Source organism: Larimichthys crocea, chromosome XXII (genome assembly GCF_000972845.2).
Source record: "Larimichthys crocea isolate SSNF chromosome XXII, L_crocea_2.0, whole genome shotgun sequence".
In the NCBI taxonomy this organism is placed as follows: Eukaryota; Metazoa; Chordata; class Actinopteri; family Sciaenidae; genus Larimichthys; species Larimichthys crocea.
Genome location: NC_040032.1, coordinates 7,165,100 through 7,189,345, shown reverse-complemented (window position 1 = coordinate 7,189,345; position 24,246 = coordinate 7,165,100). Strand labels below are relative to the sequence as shown.

Here is a 24,246-nt window from a genome sequence, read left to right as displayed (position 1 = left end):
GATATTTCTTATTTTTATAGCAGTAAGCAGCATTTCAACCTGAAATCCTAGCTTCATTTGGTGGTGAATGTGAATAAAATACAACATTTAAACAATGACAGGAGTTATATGACCACACATTTTACAGCTTAAACCCTGTTGAACCTTTAAAAAGATGGCTAATACTGCAGTTTCACCCAAACATTACAAACTGAGCATTCCTCCAAAAATGCACAAAGACAGCTTTAAAATATATTTTTAAAAAAAAACAAGTTTCTTTGTTAAGAATCAAAGTTTGAGAGCTGCTGCAGAGAATCCTGGAAAAGGTGCTGGCATCCACCAGTCACAGTTTAGTCAACATGAGCTGCCGTTCAGATAAGCGTTCATCCAGATCTCCTGTATGATCATCTCCCTGCGCTCAATCCTCTCGGCCCGCTCGGCGGCCTCGCTCACGTAAGTCACTTCCTCCCAGCTGTGTATCGCCTTCCTTTCTGCGGCTGAGATTAAAGAGCTTTCTGTTTCATCATCATCATCATCATCATCATCTTCTTCTTCGTCCTCATCATCCTCATCTTCCTGGCTGTTAGCAGTCTGGCTACGAGACTTGGGTGTGACCCTGTGATCCCTGAACTGTCCTCCTCTGCAGGTCACTCGCACTGACACGGCCAGAAGTGTGAGCAGAAGACCAATGCACACGCTGGAGGTGAAGAGCAGCGCTGCCATTTCTGGATGCTCTGCGTGGTTAATGAAGGGCAGGAGATGTTTAAAGCATGGAATAGATTCATGAGTGTGTGCATCCCTGTGAATTTACCTTTGATGTAGGCGTAGGTCAGGAGGGAGTTGCTCATCATAGCTCCTGAGTTGTCTGGTCTTTTGGACCCTTTGGAGGAAGGCTCCTCCAGATCTGCAGGAGGACCTGTTGTGAACACAAGAACTATGTAGATGTGGGGTAAATGCTACAGAATGTAACGTGATGTCGTGATGTGCTTACCTTTTTCTGTGTCCACAGCAGGAGATAGGGTGGAGCTAAATATGTTTGGGTCTGCTTCCCTTAATAAAGTCTGTGGTACTATTGGAAGGAAGACAGAAGAGATAGTGAACAAATTCACACAGACTCTACAGTAGATCATTCATCAGCGCGCCACTTTGGCCCACAGTGTAATAACGATCTCACATTATCAGTGCTTTTTGTCCAATTGTGTTGATAACCGGTCCACACATTGTTTTGTGCTCGACGGAGCCAACTGGCACCAACACAAGGCTCAAGCCCATCCATCCACCCATCCATTCATTCTCTGTAATCGCTTGTCCTTATCAGGGCCGCCTATCACAGCTGACTTTAAAGCTCAGGCTTAAGTCAAATCTCCGAATTTTCATTCACATGAGCAGCGTCGCTGTATGACCTCACTGACGTTTGTGCCAATCGTAGGAAGTTTGGCAGGATGTCAGCCTCGACCCGGCAAATCTCAGCTCCCGGTCTATTATTCCCAGCTACTGTGTTGTTGGGTGTGATATGATAAGAACAACTGATGGCAGCTTGATAAAACAGCCACAGTAGGAAACTACAAAGTTCACAGTCACATAATGAATAAAGTAAAAACAAGAACAGACATGACGTGATCCATAAAATTGTGTAAGCCTGTTCCTATTTTGGTAAAGCGCTCTAATTTATCACTGCGTGCTTCTAAGTGTATCTTGGGAATGAGGAAGCAGAAAGGGTCCTACCACAAGAATAGACCACACTGAGGTACTTCCTGGTTCCTGGAAAGCAGGGGTCCCTAAAGGTCTGGTTGCTGACAGCAACAACACACTTCTGTTTGCTGTAGCAGGACTTGGATACCAAGTGTACGGCCTCGTGGTTCAGACATTCTGCAGGGAACAGCAGAGAGAAACTCAGAGAGACAGGTGTTGAATGAGAAACACTGAGAGGGAATGAATGAGTGTGTGTGTGTGTGTGTGTGTGTGTGTGTGTGTGTGTGTGTGTGTGTGTGTGTGTGTGTGTGTAATGCTCGCTCATGCTTTGGGACAGCTCACTGGAAAAGCTGAACCACTGATTTAATATTTTGCAGGAGTTTGGTTGTAGGTTAACTATAGTGAGATCATCTTTTTGGCAGACATTTAATGGGTCCTTTTATCCAGCAAGGTGAATAGTTATATAATATTCTTAAGCATTCAACATCCAAATACATCTATAGCACTGGCTCCTAAACTGTGGTACCACAGGTGGTACATGAAATTCTTGTGGTGGTACTTTGTGGTGGAGGAATCTTCAAAATATTTTCATTTAAAAACACAACATACTATTAATACATTATATATACTATGCTGGAATATAATTCAAAATACGTTTTCTACATTACCTGCAATATGTTGTATCAATATGAGCCTGATATGTAGTTGCATTCATCCAGGTAGTGCATAGCATGCCTACATCCATGATTAATTACGAACTGAAATGTGACCGTAACATAGTGAGTGGAGGTAACGTGAACGGTTCAATAACTCAATGCAAACATATTAGAAAAAATATTAGAAAGAGCAGTGCAGATCAGGAGAACCCTTCAGCACCAAATCAGCTCTGGTTCTTTAACCGGTTCTGTTCAGGATACAACAACAGTCAACTATTTTCTGAGGTGGCACACAGTGTAAAATGTTTTGTGTTGATCTGAAGCATTGTGTTGAAGTTTGTAAGGTTAGCACCATTTGCTAAAATTGCAAACAAATGACAATGAAGCGAGGCGTTTATCTCACACCATTCCTACAGGCCTTTTTCTTGTCATACCAGGAAAAGCACAGGTGGACTCAATAACAGTAACGCTGACTGAGGCACACCCACGTGGAATGCAGTCATTAGTGATGTTATTACTTGTGTCTGTGCTTTTTCTGCTATATATGGCGTGTCAGGAAAAAAAAAGCCTGCTGTGTAGTTTTTGTTTGTGTGTCTCTTTAATGAAAACCACATTTCCCATGAACCCCTCTTTGTTCTTCTAATTTTAGTAAACAGATTAGAGCTGCTCTTTGCCATTCTATCTCAGGGTCCTGCTATTGTTCACACTTTCATGGCTCACTCGAACACTTAAGTAGACCAGAGCCATTGTTAATATTTGGAATGGGATGGGTGGGAAGGAGGGTCAGGGGTGGAGAACTGGGTTGGGCTGTGGGTGTTGGGGTGGAGGGTTGGGGATGGGCGGAGGGTGTTTGCTTGTTTTTATGTTTTATGTTTTTATGTGAAGCACTTTGTGTTACATTTTGTCTCGTATGAAAAGTGCTATACAAATAAAGTTTGACTGACCGATTGATTGAATATTATTAGTAACACCTGTGATTTACCTACTATGACCAAAGTCCAAATGTCTGCTGAGAAAAAGGCTTTTCATGTTTCTCAGTTCACGTATTTCCATATTTACACTTGCTACTTTAAGTACACCAGTTTGTTAGTTTACACTGTCAGTTAGTCAAAATGCAGGACCGGATGGTGGACAATTTGCTACACAGTGGGAGTGGAGGGGCTACCAGCATTGGGGAAACGGCAGCTAAGGAAGCTACTGGAGATAAAGCGGCTGCATACAAATGTAAGTTGTACAAATGTTTTATATTTATATTTTGGCAGTTAAATGTTGATTCTAACGCTCGGCAAAGAAAATGTTGGGAATGTCATTTCCGGTAAGTGCACAGCAGCCTTACACAAATTGAGGTAACACTACACAGCTGAAATTAGATTACATAAAGAAGTGTACTCATGGAAGTATCCAAATTGAGACACAGCTTTAGCATAGAACAATGCTCTCTTCTGTTTTGTGCCATGAAACAATCTAATGAATCTCCTGGATGAACGCTTATCTGAATGGCAGCTCATGTTGACTAAACTGTGACTGGTGGATGCTCTGCAGCACCTTCTGGGTTCTTTTTTTTCCAGGATTCTCTCCTGCATCTCCTGACTTCATGAAACTGCAAAAAAGATGTCAATAGATCTTGATATTGATACGATGCTAATTGAACTAGTAATGGTCTAGTTATATCAACCGCCCGTTTAAACTGTCAGAGTAGGGAACCCTGTCACTTACATCTGTTGATCACCTGTTGGGCAAAACCTCCTCTTGCTAAAACTTTGCTCTTTATTACAAAAAGTCTTTCCTGTCTTCATTCTTGTAAAAGTGGAATCATCTGTTGGTTACCATATGTGAATATTCCATTGACTCACCAAACGGGGGTGGTTTTGTCAGGTGCGAGGGGCAGGTGTCAGTCTGACCAAGACTTCTCCCATAGACAGCTGCATAGATGTTCAGAACCCTGGGGGGCTTACAATGCAAGATCATTGTCCCCCCCTCACACACCACATGCTTTTTGTGTTCAGCTGAGTGAGGGGAAAAAAACAAAAAGGATGGAGAGGTGAAGGAGGTGATGGCAGTGGGAAAATGAGTGGTTAGCATTGGGGGGAGGGGGAAGATTTTTGTGTGAGCTGCAGAACTCACTTGGTTTACACTTGTAGTGGACATGGAGGTATTTGGTAGTGCCAGGGCAGGGGTCCTTCCCAAATAGCAGGTGGTTGACAGGCAGCTGGCAATCTCTGTGGCTCTGACACTCTGACAGCAGCTTCTGTACAGCAAACATCAGAGACAGTCAGAGTTGGATGTGACAATCCCACAGTGAGCACAATGTAAATCAGATGCAAAGAAAATGTTGCACAAACTCAAAGCAGAATTCACCAGCCAGCACATGTAAGTTTGGTGGTGTTCACTCCAAAACTAAAACACATATGGGGTGAGCACCTCTCCAATAAATCAGCCGAAACTGGTGAACGCCCGCCAATACACAACCAGACCCAGCGAGTGTGATATCCCACATAAAACACACCTGCAGAGCAGTAAAAGCTGAGCAGCTGTGGTTGTGCACTCTGAGCGCAGGGTCTGCTCCGCACAGCCTCGCCTCGCTGCTCCCGTAGAAGGCGGACTGGATGGAGATGGTGGAGTGACGTGGACAGTGGAGTCGCAGAGGCTGTCCGTCACAGGCGTGAGCAGAGTGACTCGTGATGATTCTGGACAGGTAGTCTGTTACACAAAAGGTGCATCGGTTTGGTTGAAATGAACATAGAGAGCATACAGATGCATTAAAGGGAGACTTCACGGATGACCCCACACAGGAAGTTGAGTTTACCTACCATGACTATTATTTCCAGCCTGTAAAAATAGGTAGTTTAATGTACTTTAATGTCTCTCTGGAGGGAGCTCTCATCCTGCATTACTGATTGGGTGTGTGGGGTTTGAAAGGAGAGACTAAAAGACTAAAAGTCAGGCCTCTGCCATCTCAATTTTCACCATTATTTTTTTAATCTGTCTCTTATGAATCCCTGAACTTCATGTGAATCACTAGAGTTACTCTTTAAATCCACTTAAACCAAAAGGACCCTATCAGGAAGGGCGTGCTTCCACAGGGTTCACTAAGTCCGCTATAACTCACAGACTAAAAACGTTAACTTGAAACAACTTATTACTGTTGAAATTTAGTTTTGGATTTTCAATCTGCTGCATTTGTGGTTTTGGATCAGTTTGTTTGGCCTCTTTTGGACCTCTGTTAGTTGTCTCATGTTGCTTTGAAAACTCACCCATCACCACGTGTGCACTGCCAGTTCTCTTTCTTGGATGGCAAACTCCGCCAACTGGCATTCAACCTAATATGACCCACCTTTGTTGCATGATGTGCAGATGTGATTAAGTTTCTTCTCATTCAAAGTCGTTTGTCTTGACATATTTGCATTATTTGTCTTATAGAAAAGGACTCTGAGCTGACTGAAATAATACAGATGGTAGATTAAACATCAGGAAAGCATCCTCTGCATTAAACAGTGTCTCTAACTCCACCGAATTAGGAGTTAAGAGGGTAAACATTAGTTACATAAGACATGACTAATCATAAAATAACAGAAATGTTACTCCATTAATCATCCATGTCAACTCTCAAGTTGGACTTCTGGGACAAAAGACTGACATTTTAGAAAACTGGCAATGTAAAAATGTCTAGAACCACCTTATCTGTCACACCATGTACACTAATGTTTCACTCCCACCACTTATAAGAGTGCAGCCACACACACCAAACCTCAGTGACAAGACTTTTAGTTAAGAGACAAAAACCCTTTCTGTGACCTTAAACCATCCTGATTTATCCTCCTCATCCTCCTCTTTCTGCATCATCATCATCACCATCACCTTCATCTTACTTGAAAAGTCAGCCAGTCCATTCATGCGTCTGGTCCACAGGATTAAAGTCAGGTAGAAAAGGCTGTGGCTCCAGTCTAGACGCGTCCAGCTCATGACCCGCATCCCCCGTCTCTGAGATCATATTAGAGAGACTCGCAAATTCACTGTCGGCTGCAAGACTTCATAAAAATAAAAAAAAATGATTCTACAGATCCGCGATATCAAGCTTCATCACTTCATCATCCAAAACGAAGAGCATGTCTCCCTCTGCACACCGCGAGAGAAGCTTAGAAATAGCAGCTGCGCAACAGGTTGTTCAAAAACTGGCGGACGAGGCGATCGAACCCTGCGACGCGTGGTGACTCTCCCAGTCCGACTTTCCTACTGTCCGACGCCTCCGATGTGTGAACGTGGAAACCAAAAGCGTGTTACAGTAACAGCTGAGTGGGAATTATGGCGTGGGCGTGGCAGATCAAACTATTTTAAAGGGAAGAGGGGGCGACACGCTCGATGGTATGACGTACTGGCACGAGCTTTTAGGTTTTTTTCTCACCCATGAGGCACATGTTTACTTTTTGGATTATGGCAAAATACTTTGTTGAAACTTTTCCTGTGCTTTTCCCCTCCTCTGCCTCTCTCTGTTCCTTCTATAAACTCACAGATATTCATTTGAATGTTTTTATGTCAGAAAATATCCAGGCTACTTCTAACTTTCCATATTATTTAGATAAATATGTCTGTTCAGGTATTTTCATCTCTGTAGATTCATTTTCATTCATATTTTTGTTTGATTTGAACACAAATATGACAAAACACTTGACTTATTGTGACATTTGTTTAGTTAACGGGGCTGTGTGGGTGTCTCTGTGACTCAAGTTGTAAGTGTTTTAAATTTACAAAGATCATGTTTCAAGTGAGTGATATTTTGATTCTGTTTCTTTTCATAAACTGTCGATACCCTAACCATGGTGCCTTTGAATGAAGCAGGGGGCCTACTGGGTAAATGGCTCCTCGGCCCACATCCATGACCCACACCATGGTAACCGGTCAATCCACATGTCAGGCTGCAAGCAGACCGACAACAGTCAAACTGACAGAGACGTTGGGGTCTCCACGCTCGGCTCCATTGGGGGGGGAGGACTGGCAGGGGGACGAACCAGGGGGAGATATTTTGCATACAAACTGGACAACAGGCCCCCCCTCTAGTTGGTTCCATTCTCTGTACTTTAGCTTTAGGCACCCAGGGAGTGGCTCCAAAACTCTTTTCATGCACGGTTATCCCTCCAAATCCTGTGGAATTTTGTTGTCAAACTCAAGATGTTTCCTGCACATTGTTTTAAAGACAGTCACACAGGTGAAAAGTAACGAACGCTCTATTACACTTTGGAGGTATGAAATATGAAGACCTCATGAAATAAGTATGTGTACGCAGAAGATATTAAGAATCTTATGTCAACATACAGAAATAATCCACTAGAGTGGTGCCAGTAAATGGCATACATGTCTTAGTGTAACTTAAGTAGCTAGTGCTAGAACACAAATATGTGATATATTATGTAAATGTAAGGTGTTACTTTGGAAGAGATGTCATAAAGATTGTAAAACATATCACAGTTAATTCCTTTTTTTAAAGTATGTTTAACACACTAACGATGTCAATGAACCACCTCTTTGTTTGTGTCAGGCGGATGACATCATCATTAACAGGAGACCTTGGCAGACAAATAAAAAAAAAATTCTCACGAGATGTTAAAGAGCCACTCCTCGATTAGATAGCAGAAAACAAAACATCTGATTAGTGTTAATGATGTTTTGTAACAAACAGGAAAAGGAGGGGCTAAACCAAATCAGTCCAAGCAAAGAACTGAACTGAACCGATCAGAAATCAAAATAAAAAAAGAAAGTTTTCCTTTGAAGCACCATTTTTCAAAGAAAGTGTCTGTGATGGATTTCCTGTCAAGGGAGGTTTCTTTAATCACTCAGAGTGTTGAAAAGATGGAGACAGTCATGCCCTTTACTGGAGGTAGTTACAATTATAGAGACTATTTAGAAAAGGAGACATATATATAGACACATAGAAGCTTAAAGCTCTGTAACAGGAAGTTGTAATCAAAAATGTGTCCACCTCGCCTCAAAGTAACAAATGTTTGACATGCCAACACTGTTTCAGAGCATGCAGCAGTCAGTTTGGTGGCTCTTAAAGATTTTAGAACATTGAATAAAAAGAACAAAGTTTGCAGATTATGAACTTTAATATCTACGATAAAGAGGACACTGATAGCTGGCTGCTGCAACACATGACAAGGAGTTCTCAAGTTATACAAACAATTACTTTATTATTTTTCGAACACAGAAGAATGACAGCTATGAACAGGACAGATTTGAACATGACAAGTATTCACTTAAACTCCATATTTATCTCGAGTTGGGAATCAAGTGCAGCCTGTAATTGAGGAAAGAAAAGAAAATTTAAATCACGGAAGCACATCTCATCCACCACAGAGTGATTAAGATACTCACCAATTCTCGTTTTGCCTCCTCGATTTTTACTTGAGCAAGAGACGGGCTCTGTTGTGGTTTGGAAGGTAAAAATATTTCAGACATACAGAAACAAAGTTGTCTCTAAATGTGATTTATTCACATCTGTCAAGGTAGTTTAATGAAGTCCAATTTGAATTTGCCGTTTAAGAACACTTAGCAAGCGTACCGGGCTTAAGTCCATGTAAGGCTCCAGTTTCTTTTTCAGAGGAATTGTTTCTTGTTTCAGCGTGGTGACTTCCTACAGAGAGAAAAACAAGACGACACTTTTCAAACCCTGAAAGCACAACGTGTTGTTTTCTTTACCAATGGTACCGACTGCTAAAATTACCTCAGAGAGCTGCATAATAGCCTGGTGGGTGATGGACTTGTCCATGTTCCTGGATTCAAGTTGAGCCTGCAGGATTGATAGAAAAGAATGAAATAGCCACCCAACCTCAGTGACAGACAATGATACGAAGGGCGTTAACTTTTGGACCCGGGTCAAAACCACTAACAGCTGGGGAAAGAGCTGTAGCTATGAATGAATATACATCAGCCGTAACATTATGACCACTGAAAGTTGAATAGAGTAACACTGATTATGTTGCTATCATGTCACCTGTCAGTAAGTGGAATACATAAAGCAGCAAGTAAACATTTTCTCTTTGGAGTTAATGTGTTAGAAGGAGAAAAATTGGGCATGGGTAAAGATTTGACTCTGAGAAGGGCTGAATTGTGTGAGCTTGATGATTCAGTCAGAGCATCTCCAAAACTGCAGCTCTTGTGTGGTGCTCCCGGTCTGCAGCGGTCAGTACCTATGAAAAGGGTATGGCTGGATGCTAAGCTGTATTGTACTGTACGGCATTCCCTGATGGCAGTGGCCTCATTTAGCAGGATAATGCACCCTGCCACAAAGCAACTTTGAAGAAGACTTAATCAAGCATCTGTGGGCTGGACAAACAAGTCCGATCCATGGAGGCACCTCGCAACTTCAGATTTTTTGGCAGCATAAAAAAAAGAAATCTACACAATATTAGGCAGGTGTCTCTGAGGTTATGACTGATGTGTGCATCTGCTGTCACACACAAGTTTGTCTTCTTCTTGTCAGGGGGTTCCTAGGAGACTCTCCTCATCCCCTCTATCTTTCATTCTTGAGTATTTTCTATGCCACTGATTTTTTTTTTTTTTCTTAATGTTGGCTGAGGACAACAGTAATTTATGCCTCTTCAGGCTTCTGCATAGCAAGCTGTCATTAGCACAATCTTGCTGAATGTTCCCACCCAGCACAAATCTCCCACTAAGATATGAATATCTGAAACAAAACAAGGAGCACTTCTAAATATCTGGCCATTTTACATGTTAAAATCATAGCAGTTTATCTTACCATGTATCAACACACTAATGCGCAACTTGTATTTTTCAACCTGGACCCCATCTTCTCATGTTTTTAGGTCTAAGTGACTAACTGGGACAACCATTTTTAAACTAGTCCAGTATTCAGTGAGAGTGCTGCAGCCAGCAGTGTAATTCACTGGGAAGGGTGCACACTATGAAAGTGTATCCACAATAAATGCTTGTATTTACTTACATACTTACATTATTATTGTCAGACATCATTATGGAAAAGGATCCTTACACAGATAAATATTTTTATAGTAGGATAATATTTGCTTCACCTGGAACAGCTGTTAAATCACTCTGTTCAAAGCCAGCAGACTCCACTGACAAAAACAGCAGCAACATACATTTCAGTGGATGTACTTTGACGGCATGCAGTGCCCATTAAGGATAATGCTGCAGCCACTCATAGGTAAATAAAAATTAAAAATGATGATCCATGTTGAAAAAAGCTGATGTTCCCCTTTAACCTGCCTCATGCAGCTACTATAGGTGCAACACTGCAACATACCTCTGCCCTCTGACGCCTGTTGTCGAGCTCTTTAGCCTTTGCTGTCACAAAATCCATGTTAAGGAGCCTCTCCTCTGCTTTGGCGCTCTCCACTCCCTGAGATTTGACCGCTTTGTTGATATCCCTGAAGACAATTATGAACACTGAGTACAGAAGAACCATAGCGTGTACGATATGAACAGAGCTATCCTCTTCATCCGTGTTCTTACTCTTGTAAGTTGCTCCGCAGCACCAGAGTAGAACCGAGTCTCTTTCTGACGGCCCTGAGCTCCCTCTCAATTCTCCTGTTTGACTTCTCTGCTTCCAGAAGTTGGTTGGTGAGGTTGTTCACTGCAGGCATAAAGCTAGACAAGACATGTTTATCAGACAAAATCCTGACTGAAAAAAAGTAACTGATAACTTGTAATAGAGTTCAACAGTGTACCTGCCCAGTGATGTGTCTCTGACTCCAAGAACCATGGCAGTGTCCACTAACGCAGACAAGTAGTCGGAAGCGGGCTTTGACAAGCTGGCACAGGACAGGCCAACACCTTGTAGAAGAACATCCTGGAGATGAGCACCTAGAAGCAGGAGACACAGTTTGATCGTATGAAAAGGCCGTGCAGTGTTATTTTAGACTCGACTAAACGTAGTATAGTCGAGTAAAAGTATACAGTTTATCAGCCTATTAAAAGTCTTATTATCGTGTTTTGGCAATCATTCACAGTTACAATAATATTGTTCTGAAGTTAATTGCTACATTGCTAAGAAGAAGAAACGATCTGATGATCAGAGGTTTTAAACTGAACCCCCTGGTAGCAGAAGAGATGTGAAAGAAGAAAACAAAAACAAATATAACTAGTAAACTATAGTAACCAAACTTACAGATGACGACCTGTCTGATCAATCATATAACTTGCCCAATGTCACTTTGCTCCAAGTAGAAACCTCTGTGGCTGTGAAATTTGTTGTGGAAGTGCCATTTGAGGCTGGCTACAAAACAAGTCATAGGCTTCAGCCTGCCTCAGGTCCACTGATGATCCACTGATGATCCAAATCGAGCAGATTTTTGGATTACCTGGGAGACGGCAGAGGCAGGACGACTGGCGGGATGATGGTGACGACTAGAGCCACCACACAGCTTCACAGCTCTTTAGATGTAGGGTGATGCCATGAATACTATATCCATGTTTTATACAGTCTATGCTTTGTTCCCAGATCTCAGATATTTAGTGAATACAATAAAAAGAAATGTACTCAAATATGACCTGCGTTGTAAGTGGGCATTTCTGAACAGTAGGTGTACTGCTGTCAGGTAGTCAGCTTGAATTACTGACTGAAACTCACTTTGAATCAGGATCACTGTCACATCTCACTGCATCTTACTGTGTGTGAGCTCCTCACCCTCAGCCTGATACTCTGAAGCTTTCTGTTTGAGGTCTTCTACATGCAGAGCTGTGTCACTGCAGCGGGCTTCACTGGCCTGAGCCAGCTGGTACAGTATGTCCACAGTCCGTGTGTTGACCTCGAAGTGTGGCACCGGCTGATCTCCAAACACCGCGCTGAGCCAGCTGTTCACCTGAGGAGTGACACGGAGCACAATCAACACAAACAGCGAGAACTCAGAGAGCCACGTTAGACTGATGCTGGACATTACCTTGGTAATCTTTTCACACATGCTGAAGGAAAAACACACCAAATCACAGAGTCCAGAACCATCAACAACAACAACACTTCTCGCTTTCCGGTTTCGCGCTCTCCAAAATCATTTTAATAACTTCCGGGCCGACTTTGAGCCAAAGTCCCGCCTCTTCCGGTGGCTTGCCGTGGAACAAAAAAACAAACAAACTATATTTAAAATAAAAATAAATCTAACTTTATTTAAAATAAAATAAATCTAACTGTATTTAAAATTAAAATAAATCTAACTATATTTAAAATTAAAATAAATCTAACTATATTTAAAATAAAAATAAATCTAACTGTATTTAAAATAAAATACATCTAACTGTATTTAAAATAAAAATTAAATCTAACTATATTTAAAATAAAATACATCTAACTATATTTAAAATTAAAATAAATCTAACTGTATTTAAAATAAAAATAAATCTAACTGTATTTAAAATAAAAATTAAATTTAGCTATATTTAAAATTAAAATAAATCTAACTGTATTTAAAATTAAAGTAAATCTAACTATATTTAAAATAAAAATAAATCTAACTATATTTAAAATTAAAATAAATCTAAATGTACTTAAAATAAAAATAAATCTAACTATATTTAAAATTAAAATAAATCTAACCATATAAATAAAACAAAAATAAACGAAGATTGGTGACCAATTAAATAAATACAATCAAATCAGTTGAATAAGATAATAAAAAAAATATATAATAACACTCTATTTTGTTATTTTCCTGAAGAATGTTGGACAATATGTGAACTGCTTTGTAATTGGGGTAATATAAAATCTATAATAAGTTTAAAATATTAAATCTCATAATGTCTGTTTGTTTTATAATAATTTTGTGTAATGTAATTCAACGCTGGCTGTTTTGTTGTTGTTCTATTTGTACACCATCCACTGTATACTTCATGTGTATTGTATGTATTTGTCAATTAAAAATACTGTCACAGAAAAGAAGTTCACGTCTCAAAATAGAAAGAAACCCCTCTGAGCTAAAACCTCCTTCCACTTAACTGGTAAAGATGTTCTTATTATACATATCATAGATACATAAATATGTCTCTATACTTTTCATTTCTGAACGTGCATGTATGAAAACAACTAGTATGATTAGGGATGGCATGTGCTTTATTTTAATTTAGCAGACAACAGCATTATTATTATTTTTATTGTTATCTGATGCCTCAGGGTAAGATTTGTAAATCATTTGGTTTAAAATATCTCTACTAAAGCCACTATCAATTAAACATGGAAACATCCTGAGTATAGACAAAATATTCGCTCATCCTGTCCCATTTCTGAAAGGAAATTAAATGACATCACGCCAAAACAGAAAAAAAAAACATTAAAAACAAACATCAATGTGTCTTTTTGTATGCGCTTGTCTGACAGACGGAAACGGAAGATTTAAACATCTCGCGATGTTTGGACACTTCCCGGATCTGCGCTCGTGTCCACAAACACCAAAACCCGCCAAAGTTTGTTTGGAAGAAGTCAGTGAAAATGGCTGCGAGTGCAAGGCCTTCAAGACGCCGACAGAAAAAGTTAGAAATGATAGAAACGACGTATGAGGAGCTGAGCTCAAAGCCCGCCGTCGAAGAAACTGCGGAGGACGGCGAGGACAGCGACGGACCTGTGGTGTTTATCTGCGGGAAATGCAATCTGGCTGTGGGAGACTCGCTGTCCTGGGAAGGAAGCGAAGAAGACCAAAACCAAATAAGACTGAAGGGTAAGTTTGTTTGTGCAGAAACGGAGTATTAAAGCCACTTTGAGATGTGTAGTTTCTGAATACAATGGTGCATTACGTTGCTGTCATGTTTGTGATGTTTCTGCCCTTAGTGGTCACTGCCAACGTCGAGGTCGGAAAAGAAAAGCGCATATATGAAGTAAACAAACAACCTCAGTGGTAAGAAAGTCCTTCCCTGTAGTGAATTAAGTTACTAGTTATAATATTATAAAGGACATTAGAATACTATAACTGCCTAAGTGGCATCATATAGTACAGAATAGGAGGGTCTATTTTTTTTTCTTTGAACTGAGAATTTACAAAATTGATTGAAAAACATTGGCTCTTAACCGGGAACTTACATTTAGCTGGGGAATATATATATTTGATAGGGATGCACCGAAAATATTCGGCCGAAAATGGCCCAGAAGTGCATTTCGGCTTTCTGTGAAGTGGCCGAATAGTGGCGTGACGCAATGGATGCAATAGTAAAAAAAAATGTGAAAAATTTAACAACCGCATTTCATATTCGGTTTCGGTATTCGGCAAACCATTTAATTTTTTTTTCGGTTTCGGCCGAAAATATTCATTTCGGTGCATCCCTAATATTTGAGTATAATCTTGACTAAGACAACCAGATTTTGTACCCCTGAATATCTGCTGTTCTTCCATCACATGCACATAGCACGCTGCTTACTGCAGAGTAGGAGACTGTTGTTGTTGTTGTTGTTGTTATTGTTATTATATTATTATTATTATTATTATTAGTAGTAGTAGTAGTAGTAGTAGTAGTAGTAGTAGTAGTAGTATTTACATATCTTTTTTTTATTGTGTTTTTAGTTTTACATACAGTGATTGACAGGTTCAGTTAATTCAGATGTTTCCATTAGCACATAGTAATGCATCTTCCTACCTATTGTTACACAGCAGGTAGTGAGATGTACGCACTGTACATTTGCTAAAGGTCTGCTTACAAATAAATCTGTTGAAATGTTTTTTAAATTACTTATTATATTATTATTGTATTATTTTGCATGGGTGTCTGCTTATGACAAAAAAAAAGTTTAGATTTATGTTTGGATATGATACAGTTCATTTAAATTATGCCAGAATTTCCAGTTAATTCCCATAAATTTCCATAATTTCCATGGAGTTTCTAATTTGGAATTTTCCAAAATTCCCCAGGTTAACTTCCCATGGAAAGTTTCTGGAAATCTTACCAGATACTTTCTGCGCCTTTGCAACCCTGATTGTATGTATTATGATCATATGTTTTGTATTTGAAAACTGCAAAGTAACTGATGATTACAGCTGTCACATACAAGTACTGTAACTAAGTACATCACTTGAGTAAAAGTACTTTTCTTTTTAAATGTACATTCCACCAAGTAACCAAAAGATAACACTTCATTTTGTCGACCCTCATTCTGTTCACATTTATTAAAGGAAGTGAGACCTCTCAGAAAAACGACAGCATTGGTCATTGGATCAAATCTGTCCCATACTCTGATTTGGGCTGATCTTCTTTTTTTTTTTTTTCTGTAATTTTCCCTCCGCAGTCTGGTCGCGGACGTCACCTGTCGAGGCTGTAAGACAGTGCTCGGCATAGTTTACACGTCCACGCCGAGGAAGCTGGACTACAAGAGATTCGCATTCTATCTGAACGTAGCACAGATCGACAGGTATGGCTGATGGCGCGAGTTATTAGTAGGGGTGTTTAAAGGTGCATACATGAGCTAACATTTGTTTATTATGATTTTTGATGATGAAAACCTTTATATACATGCCATGAAAAATGTCAACTGTAAAGTCATTTCACAAGATTAAAAAGTATGCAGGGGTCAGCTCATTGAGAAGTATTTAGAAATGTGAGTTTGAATATCAGGTCAACACACCTTTGCAATTCCCCATCCATAAACACTGCCTGTGAGAAGCATGTTTGTTGGAATACACATCATTAACTAAAGCCTAAACTCGGTAGTCCAGTACAGCACAACAGAGTCTGTCTTCCACAAAATCAGAATTTGAAATGCTTCTCGCAGGCAGTGTTCATGGTTGGGGAATTGCATTGAATTTCATCAGTTGTACAGGTATAAATGGTATGTATCCCCTCCATGTACCTTCATTTAACGCCGTCATATTAAACGGTGAATCTCTTCCAGCTATGTGCTTGGCTCTGCAAACCAGATAACGCCAGTAGAGGCCCCCGATGAGCAGCCAGTCACAATGGAGTACAAAGCCAGTGTGGATCAACAGCTGACAGAGGTAATTTACAGCCGCTGCTGCTTTTCTTTGTCTGTTCTCTCTGATACTTTGTTTCTGTGTTCATAAAATATTTCATCCGCTGAGCAGCATGTCTTCTCTAAGGTGCATTGCGGTGTGTGTAACCATGACTCTTTCTCCAAACACAGGTGTAGTTTCATCTTTTAAAATTGTATTGTTGATTAAAAATGGATGAAAATACTCCAGATCTGACCTGTACGTCCCCAAGTTATAGCATGACTCACTGTCCTGTGTTGCATTGTCTTGCCGACAGTCCTCTCACATTGCTTCGGAGCAGCTCTCTCTCATTGATTATTAATGCACAGGTTGTAGTAGTGATGACATCAGCTCAGTTCTGGGAAGTCCTCGCTCCTGTGACTGGCAGACCTTTAAATCAGACATTACCTCATCTCTCTATGTCACCCCCTGCAAGGTGATCCGATACATTTGATCTGACATTTAAATAAATAAGTCAATAATAATAAACATCTAAATTCATTTCCACAATTTTCATTATCTTTCTACTTTAAATGAACTCCTTGTTTGTCACATTACTATTATTATCATGGCATTTTAGAACAGTGTAGTGTTACCTGAAGTTATTCTTTAATCACCCTTTGTTTAAAAAATCTCTGTGATACCGCAGATGGCCAGTAGGTGGTGATGGTGTGCAGGAGGACCTGCCAGCCCTCCCACACTTTACACTGAGGACAATAGATGTGGCAGAGAGCATGTGGAGGAATCTTTGTGAGAGGAAAAACATGTTTTGATCATCATAAGTGTCTCTGGCACTATAGCTGGATCTATGTATGGCCTTCTGTCTGACTTGGCAGTGACAGTTGAATTTCCTGTAGGTGACAACTGATCCATTGTATTATGAGATAGAGTATTATCAGTGCAACAGCATATTTTAAAACAGGTTTTAATCTTCTTACTCTTCTTTTTATCTCAGAGGTATTCTAACTGAGAAAACATCAGATGTGCCTTTAAGTCCTTAAGTACACTTAAAGTTTGTGTTTATTTAAACCCCTGAGGCACTGTGTCATTATTCTGTGAGTCACTTGGATAGTTTCCAAGTGACAGACAGACCAATAATCATGTCTTCTCTTCTGTTCAGTGTTTATGACCTACAAAACCAAACACATTTCAAAACGAATTAACATTTAAGTACATGCAATGCAATAAAGCCAATGCCGCCGCTGTAACAACGTTCGTAGAACTCTCAAACAAAGGGCTGCGTTAGGGTGCCACATAATGAAATGAACAGGCTCACCTCATATTCTCTTTGGTTAATATGTAGGTTACCACTTAAAATCCACCTCGTCATTCACTGTTTAGTCCCTGCGTGACTCGGCCAGACTTTAATCTGACGGTAGTTACATGCTGGTTATTTTAAGTGATGGCAGTTAATAGCCATCAGTCATTATCAGCTATTGGTATGTTGTAACAAGATTATAGGTACTTAAAAGTCACACGTCTGAGTGGACGTATCAAAACAGAAACAAATACTTTTTGGTGTCAACTAACAAGTAGCAACAAGTACTGACATTTTCACTTGTGGTAGCTTGGCTTATGTTTAGAACACTGGTTCTCAAACTATGGTTAGAGTACCACTGGTGGTACGCAGAGGGATCTCAATCTATTTTTTTTTTTTTTAGAAAGAAATCTAATTTAAAAACAATCTGTTTTTAAATTAGATTTCTATTAAAATACTACAATGTTAAAATAAAACAAGATTTGTCAAATGTAATTCTTAATAAGCTTTGCATTTCTTGTAATATTTTGTGTCAATGTCTCAATGTCAGTCTGCTACATAGTCAAGATCATAAATATAGCATGCACATTAGCTCTGTTGTTAAATCTTGAACAGATCCGGTTCAAGAACCTGTCAACAAAAAATGATCTTCTTATTAAGAATAGATCTGTCTCCTGTGTGAACTGACACAGAATAGGACCAGCTACTGTATGATCCCTGTCATGATTGGGGTACTCGGAGAGGCTAATATTTTCTGAGGTGGTATGTGGTGTAAAAAGAGAACACACACACACATCTTTCTTTTTAAAGTATAAAAATATATTCATTTATTAGCTGATGGAAAATAATCAGCAACTCCTTTGGCAATTCTTCAAGTCATTAATTAAGAAAACTATTTAAAACATTGCTGTTTAAATCCTTAATTTACTCTTGTGTCAAACGAAGCAGAGGTCTTCGGGTAGTGGAAACGTTTGACTGTATGCTGACATTTTATAGACTAATCAATTCATCAGGGAAAAATAATGAACAGATTATGAAATGAACACACATTTGTAGTTGCAGCCCTATGTCTTTTGTCAAATGAAAAAAGGGATTCATTGAAAGTCTGTTTCCTTCCTTTCTCCGGTCACATCAGACTCTCAGGACTTCTTTGTCCTTGGCTATACCGTATCTGATGAAGGTGGTAGTCTCCCCTGTTGCCATACTTAATGTATTCTGTCTGTCTGTCTCTGTCTGTCTGGTAGACACTTGTTTGGGTTATACATCTTGTACAGTCACTGACCTGTCTCCCCCCACCCCTCCTTCTCTCTCCCCCCTTTGTACCCATCCGTCCCTGACCACTTCCCCTCTGGGTTTCGTCATTCTCCCTCGCTGTCCCCGTTTTCCAATTATCTTTACTCCACCCCTCTTTCCTCCTCACTGCTTCCTGCTGCTCCCTTCATTTCCCACCTGTCCTTTTCCCCCTTTCTCTTCTTCCCCGCTCTCTCCTTTTTCATATCCGCTCTTTCCTCTGTTCCTCATTTTTCTGCTCTCACTGTTCATCTCCACATCCTGATCCCTGCACCTTTTCAAACCTTCTCCGACCCCTCCATTCTTCCCAGATGAAAATACTGCTCTTGTCCATGGACGACAGGATGGAACAGATCGAAGCTGCACATCAGCTCGTTGGGCCGGAACATGTGGATTTAATGATCAAGCTCCGGAAGCTACCTCTGCATTAATGCTTCCTCCTCAAAGTTTCATCTCAACCACATTCCCTCACTACCACGTTTTGTTCTAGCCTCACCTTGTGCAGACACACACACACACACACACACACACACACACCGCTTTGTCCTGATTACCGATGGTGAAACAAAGACTGCCCACACTTGTAATCAATCATGTTGTCACCTCGGCTCCTGCGGCTCACAGCACCATCTTCTTTGTACGTCTCAGTGCAGAGCGAATGTGCGCTACGAGCAGAATGTTTATTTGTGCGGGATCTCATCAGGCAAGCCTGCACACTCAGCACAATGCCATATTGATCGGGGCACTCGAGGCCACACACACACATACACACACTTGTTCTTTGTTCTCTTTGCTCGATATGCTTTTCATTGCCTCGCCGCGGCCTGCAGTGAACATTGAAACAAGGATTTCACCATGTAAAATAAACAAGCGTTTGTAATGTTGTTTGTATCTCGTCAGGCACAAGATTTTTTTTTGTTACTTGTTTGACTGTGCCATCCTGTGTTGTTCATAGCCTGGTTTGTCATTAATATTTCTGTGCAATAAAGTATTGAAAATTTAAAACAACATTTTATTGTCAGATTTACATAAAGGATCAAAACCAAATAGTTCAACTTGAAACTCTCTGGATCATCTTTGTTTCTTTTTGGATTGTTGGGATCAGTGGCTCATCCTGCTTTGTCTCTAATTAGAAGTATCTGCTGGATTAAAGAGCTAAACAGCAACTTTAAGGTCTTTGGGGTTGCTTACACATTAAAGGCTGAGTATTTGTTTACCAGCTGACCTCTACTGTGCCTAGCAACACTTTCTATCGAGGCGGGAAAGCAGACTTGCATGCTGTACCATCCTGCCCTCCCTCATCCACGAGGTTTCATCAGCCTCCGAACAACAACAGTTAGAAACGGTCCAACCAGCACGCTGTATCCAAGGGCAGGTTGCGATGGCAACTCTGAGCACGTGCTATGCGGAGTGCCTGTTGCCAACTCGTCATCGTGCTCACCACCACAGGAACAGCCAGCCAGCTCTCTGGCCAGCATGCCTGTCAACAGACGTTATCCCCCCCCTCCTGCTCATGCTCAGACACATACATAAGGGTGGAGTCCTCAATGAACCCCCCCTCTCCCAACCCTCCACTCTATAATCTCTGATGTTTTTCTCTCTGCTAACCCAACCTTACCCCTCTTTCTCCCTCCCCCTCCCTCAACTACTTGGGTGGGGGGAGAGAAAAAAAAAAGTCAAAACAACAACAAACAAGCCGCGTGGTTTTTCTTGTCTCTGGTGGTGGTGTTGTTGTCGGTGGGTGGTGTTGTTGTCTTCATGCATCCAGCCCAGAGAGAGTGGATGATGCAAGCCAGCCGGCCAGTCCACCGTCCAGATGTGTGCCGGTACACTCCGTACCAGACTCATTGTGGTGAATATGTCCCTGTTTGTTTGTTGTGCCATTCATAGTCACAAAGCTTGGAGCTTGGAGCTGCGTCTGACGTGAGCATCTCACTGAATGGCCTCTGAACTCTTTTTAGCTGTTTTATATATAGACAGTGTTGCTGGATGCATTGCACTGCAGAGTGCAATTATTGCACCGGTTTCACCCCATTCACCCTTTAAGTCTCAACCAATCACTATGAGCCAGACCAAGACCAACATAGAAAGACACACAAACACACAAGCAGGCATCAGTCAGTACATCTACACACATTCTACGAGCACTCGGGGACAAAGGATGAATAATGCAGAGGTAGCGTCTGAGTGAAAGTCGCCTCCCCTCTTTCCCTCCTTTTCACCTTCCCTAAGCAATAAGGAAGCAATGTTGCCATGGAGGCAATGAAGCCTCGGCATGCCATCAGCCAATTACAGCCTTCCCTGCGTGAAACACAGCACCAATGGCTGCTCGAACTGATGCTGCTGTTGCCACAGACACTGAAATGTGATTGGCCGAGCAGTGCTCTTTGATTGAATTTCTGATCTTGTTTTTGAGAGAGAAAATATCTCAAGGAGTGCCACCTGTGTGCCGACTTACAAAATATGTTTGGAGTTTTTTTTTTTTTTTTTTTTTTTTTTTTTTTTTTGCATGAAGATTACTTTGTGGGAAGGAAAATGGCTTCATGACTAACACTGAATGCCATCTTTGTTTCTGTAATCTGTCATTTTCTGGCACTTGGTACACACTGAGGTGGATGCATCAGTTTTTTTGTTTCAATGAAAAGATCTAAAAACATCCTCATTTCAATAATTGCACTTTTAATCAGCACTCATTTCTCTGGTTTAATTGCAGTTTTCTGCCTTGCCATCATAATATTTGGTGTTCCCCTGACAAAAGAACCACACCCCACCAGTTGCTTGTAGCTGTTTATAATCAATATTCGGGTTTAACCCTTGCTTTCCCACAGCACTGTTCAATCCTCAGGTCCATTGTGTTTCATAGCAGCCGTATTTAGTTCTATTTAATCGGTGGAGTGGATGTTGAAATGTGATTTTATTTATTTTTTTATTGATTTTTAAATCATTTAAATTTAATTTGATATTAATTTATTCACATGGTGCCTTTATGAAAATAGATGTATTGAATAGATTATATGGTTAAGCGCCACTACTTTGCCTCACATGGTTGGTTGCTTCAAGTCTTCTTTTTAGATGTCTCATCTTTGTCTTTGTGTCGGGCCGACGGGACAGCAGGTCTAGTAAACTCCTTTATCAGGGAGGTTAAATTTCCCAAATGAATCTTAGGAATCAGTGGGTGTAAGATGATCTTGGTGTCAGGAGTGTTTGGGAAAGTTAACCTGTTTTTTTTTTTTTGTACAGACAGAAGGGCGAAAGCATAAGATCACAGCCTTCTCATTTCATTAATCACCTTCATCTGGGTGTGTGTGTTTGTGTGTGTGTGTGTGTGTGATCGAACCAGATACCCGGCCAGTCAGAGACTTGTCTGACGAGATAACCCAAATCCCCTCTGAGTGCTCAAAGCCTCCTACTTCATTAGAAACATCTGCTTGTTTATTTGCCTCCACATCTCCGTGTCGGCCGGTGTCTGCCAGGTCGTCTGGCCGTCTCTCACTCTCTCCTCCCCGTCCTCTGCGTGTGTGAACGCTGCTGAGGAAGGTGGTGCTGATCTGTGAGATTGAACCAGGATGCTCAGGTTGTCTGTGTGTGTGTGGGTGTGTGGGTGGGTGGTTGGGTGCATGAGTGTGTTGGGCATACACATCCCTCGGTGTTGGTCTCTCTGCATAGCAGGTTAATCGTCTGTTTTTCTCAGACACAAAGGCTCGTCCCGTTGCCAGTGACACCCTGGTGTGAGTGTGTGTGAGTGTGTGTGTGTGTGCATGCATATGTGTGATGGAAAGGGGGCTGAAAACAGGATTAGTATCATCAGGATGTAAGCCTGAACAGATTGATAAAAGTAAAGTCCTGCTGGGCTGTAATTGGTCAGTTTGGCCTCACATTAAGAGTGATTTGAATATTAAAATATGATTTTTGGGTGGTCACAAACAGGAAATGAACAAGTCTCTGATAAAAAATGTGTAAATGCCATCACTCAGGTTAACCGTTGTTGAATACAACTAAAAGTTTTTCTTAATTTTGGAAGAAGTGGCTACATGTCTGCAGGATGTAGCATGTGCTGCTCCCTAGACTCTTGTTTCAGTCTTGACTTTAAGGTGTGTACAAGTGCGTCTCAAGATGCATGGCTCCTCCAAGACCTCAAAATTTGATATATTAAAACATTTGGTCATTCCATGACTGCCTTGTAATATTTCAGCAATCATCATAGATTATCACGATTCCTCAAATATGATTATGATGAAAAATCGCAATTTTAATGCCAACCCCTGCTGGGACAGTAGGGTGGACGTCTGTTTCCTCGCAGTCTTGTCACTGAAACGTGACCTGTTTACACACAGATTAACTTTGAAATAATCTCTGTCAAGAAAAACCATGTATTTGTTTTGATCTCATCAATATGGATTCCATTCTGAGATTATAATAGATTACATTTTGCTTCTGCATTCACAACCTGCCAAACAGCAGTCTTAAGTCTGCACCAAAGTTTGTCTTACATTTTCATATTTTATTCATCCGCCATTAATAATTAAATCTATAAAAAGTGCAAAACTAGTAAAAATGTCCATCACAATTATACAGAACCTAGTCAAAAAATCTTTGCTTGATAACTTCATAATAACAAATAATTATTATTTTTTATATATATACCTTATTTATTATTATTTTTTTTCAAAGACAGTAACAAACAACAACAAAAAAGAAAGCTGTTCTATTCAGACAAAGTTGTCGCAATATCAATATCTCCAGAGCAAGGTAAAATTACATGAATAAGTTAATCCAATCCAACACCGTACTACATAGTTATATAGCCAGATAAATCAGAGTCAAATAATTATTATTAATTAACACTAATTAAATGTCTCTTTAAACAATCATTCATCGTGGGACTAATCAAAAGAGGTGTTTGTTTTATGGGAGTGCCACTCTGTCAGTAGTTCATAATGTGTGTGTTTTTGATTGAACAGTGACAGGTCATTAAATGCCATCACAAGGTGTTACTGTCATGTGCAGTCAATAAAGTCACCGTGACTTAAAAGTTGATCTTTCCGTGCAACGTGAATCAACAACAACAAAACAGGAAACAGAGCGTTGCAAAGTGTGTAAATGTAATACTCACCAAAACGGCACGTGACACCTGAGATGTTCTCAATTTAATTTATTTTTACTTAAAAACTGCAAAAATCAAATAAGAATAATGTTCAGGATTTTATCCATATTTCAAATCACTCTAATTGTGCATCAAAATCTATAACTGTTCCATCCCTTTGTCCTGACGAGGACATAAAGGATGTATTTTTTAGTAAAATGTCCATTTATGCATTTTTCTTTTATGATTAAGAACATTTGAGTTGTGCTTTAGGAAGGGAATCTTTTTGTAGAGAATTGTATTTGCAGGAGAATAAATTTGTATTCAAGACAAAACATTCATTTACATAATTTG

The 24,246-nt window shown here is 40.3% G+C and overlaps 3 protein-coding genes across 4 annotated transcripts; 1 reads left to right on the top strand and 2 right to left on the bottom strand.

Moving 5' to 3' along the window:
• On the bottom strand, positions 1-6,638 carry eva1c (eva-1 homolog C (C. elegans)). Of its 2 annotated transcripts, XM_010738744.3 has the most exons (8): positions 6,197-6,637; positions 4,834-5,027; positions 4,452-4,575; positions 4,181-4,333; positions 1,705-1,848; positions 971-1,048; positions 791-895; positions 1-713 (listed from the first exon to the last, which is right to left on the bottom strand). In XM_010738744.3, the coding sequence occupies exons 1-8, from the start codon at positions 6,297-6,299 to the stop codon at positions 334-336; spliced, it is 1,281 nt and encodes a 426-aa protein (XP_010737046.2). In that variant the 5' UTR covers positions 6,300-6,637; the 3' UTR covers positions 1-333. The 2 variants fall into 2 exon arrangements, with proteins under 2 accessions (XP_010737046.2, XP_027129530.1); XM_027273729.1 differs by lacking the exon at positions 1,705-1,848 and having other exon boundaries at positions 6,197-6,638.
• A 1,854-nt stretch (positions 6,639-8,492) lies between these two features.
• Positions 8,493-12,385, bottom strand: haus1 (HAUS augmin-like complex, subunit 1). The gene is made up of 9 exons (XM_010738743.3): positions 12,242-12,385; positions 11,989-12,163; positions 11,030-11,165; positions 10,815-10,949; positions 10,606-10,729; positions 9,046-9,111; positions 8,884-8,955; positions 8,697-8,744; positions 8,493-8,619 (listed from the first exon to the last, which is right to left on the bottom strand). The coding sequence occupies exons 1-9, from the start codon at positions 12,260-12,262 to the stop codon at positions 8,575-8,577; spliced, it is 822 nt and encodes a 273-aa protein (XP_010737045.1). The 5' UTR covers positions 12,263-12,385; the 3' UTR covers positions 8,493-8,574.
• Positions 12,386-13,686: 1,301 nt separating this feature from the next.
• mis18a (MIS18 kinetochore protein A) lies at positions 13,687-19,817 on the top strand. Its single transcript, XM_019270414.2, has 5 exons — positions 13,687-14,005; positions 14,116-14,182; positions 15,562-15,684; positions 16,165-16,267; positions 19,121-19,817. Exons 1-5 carry the CDS (start codon positions 13,780-13,782, stop codon positions 19,238-19,240), a joined length of 639 nt encoding a protein of 212 aa, XP_019125959.2. The 5' UTR covers positions 13,687-13,779; the 3' UTR covers positions 19,241-19,817.
• Positions 19,818-24,246: the final 4,429 nt, after the last annotated feature.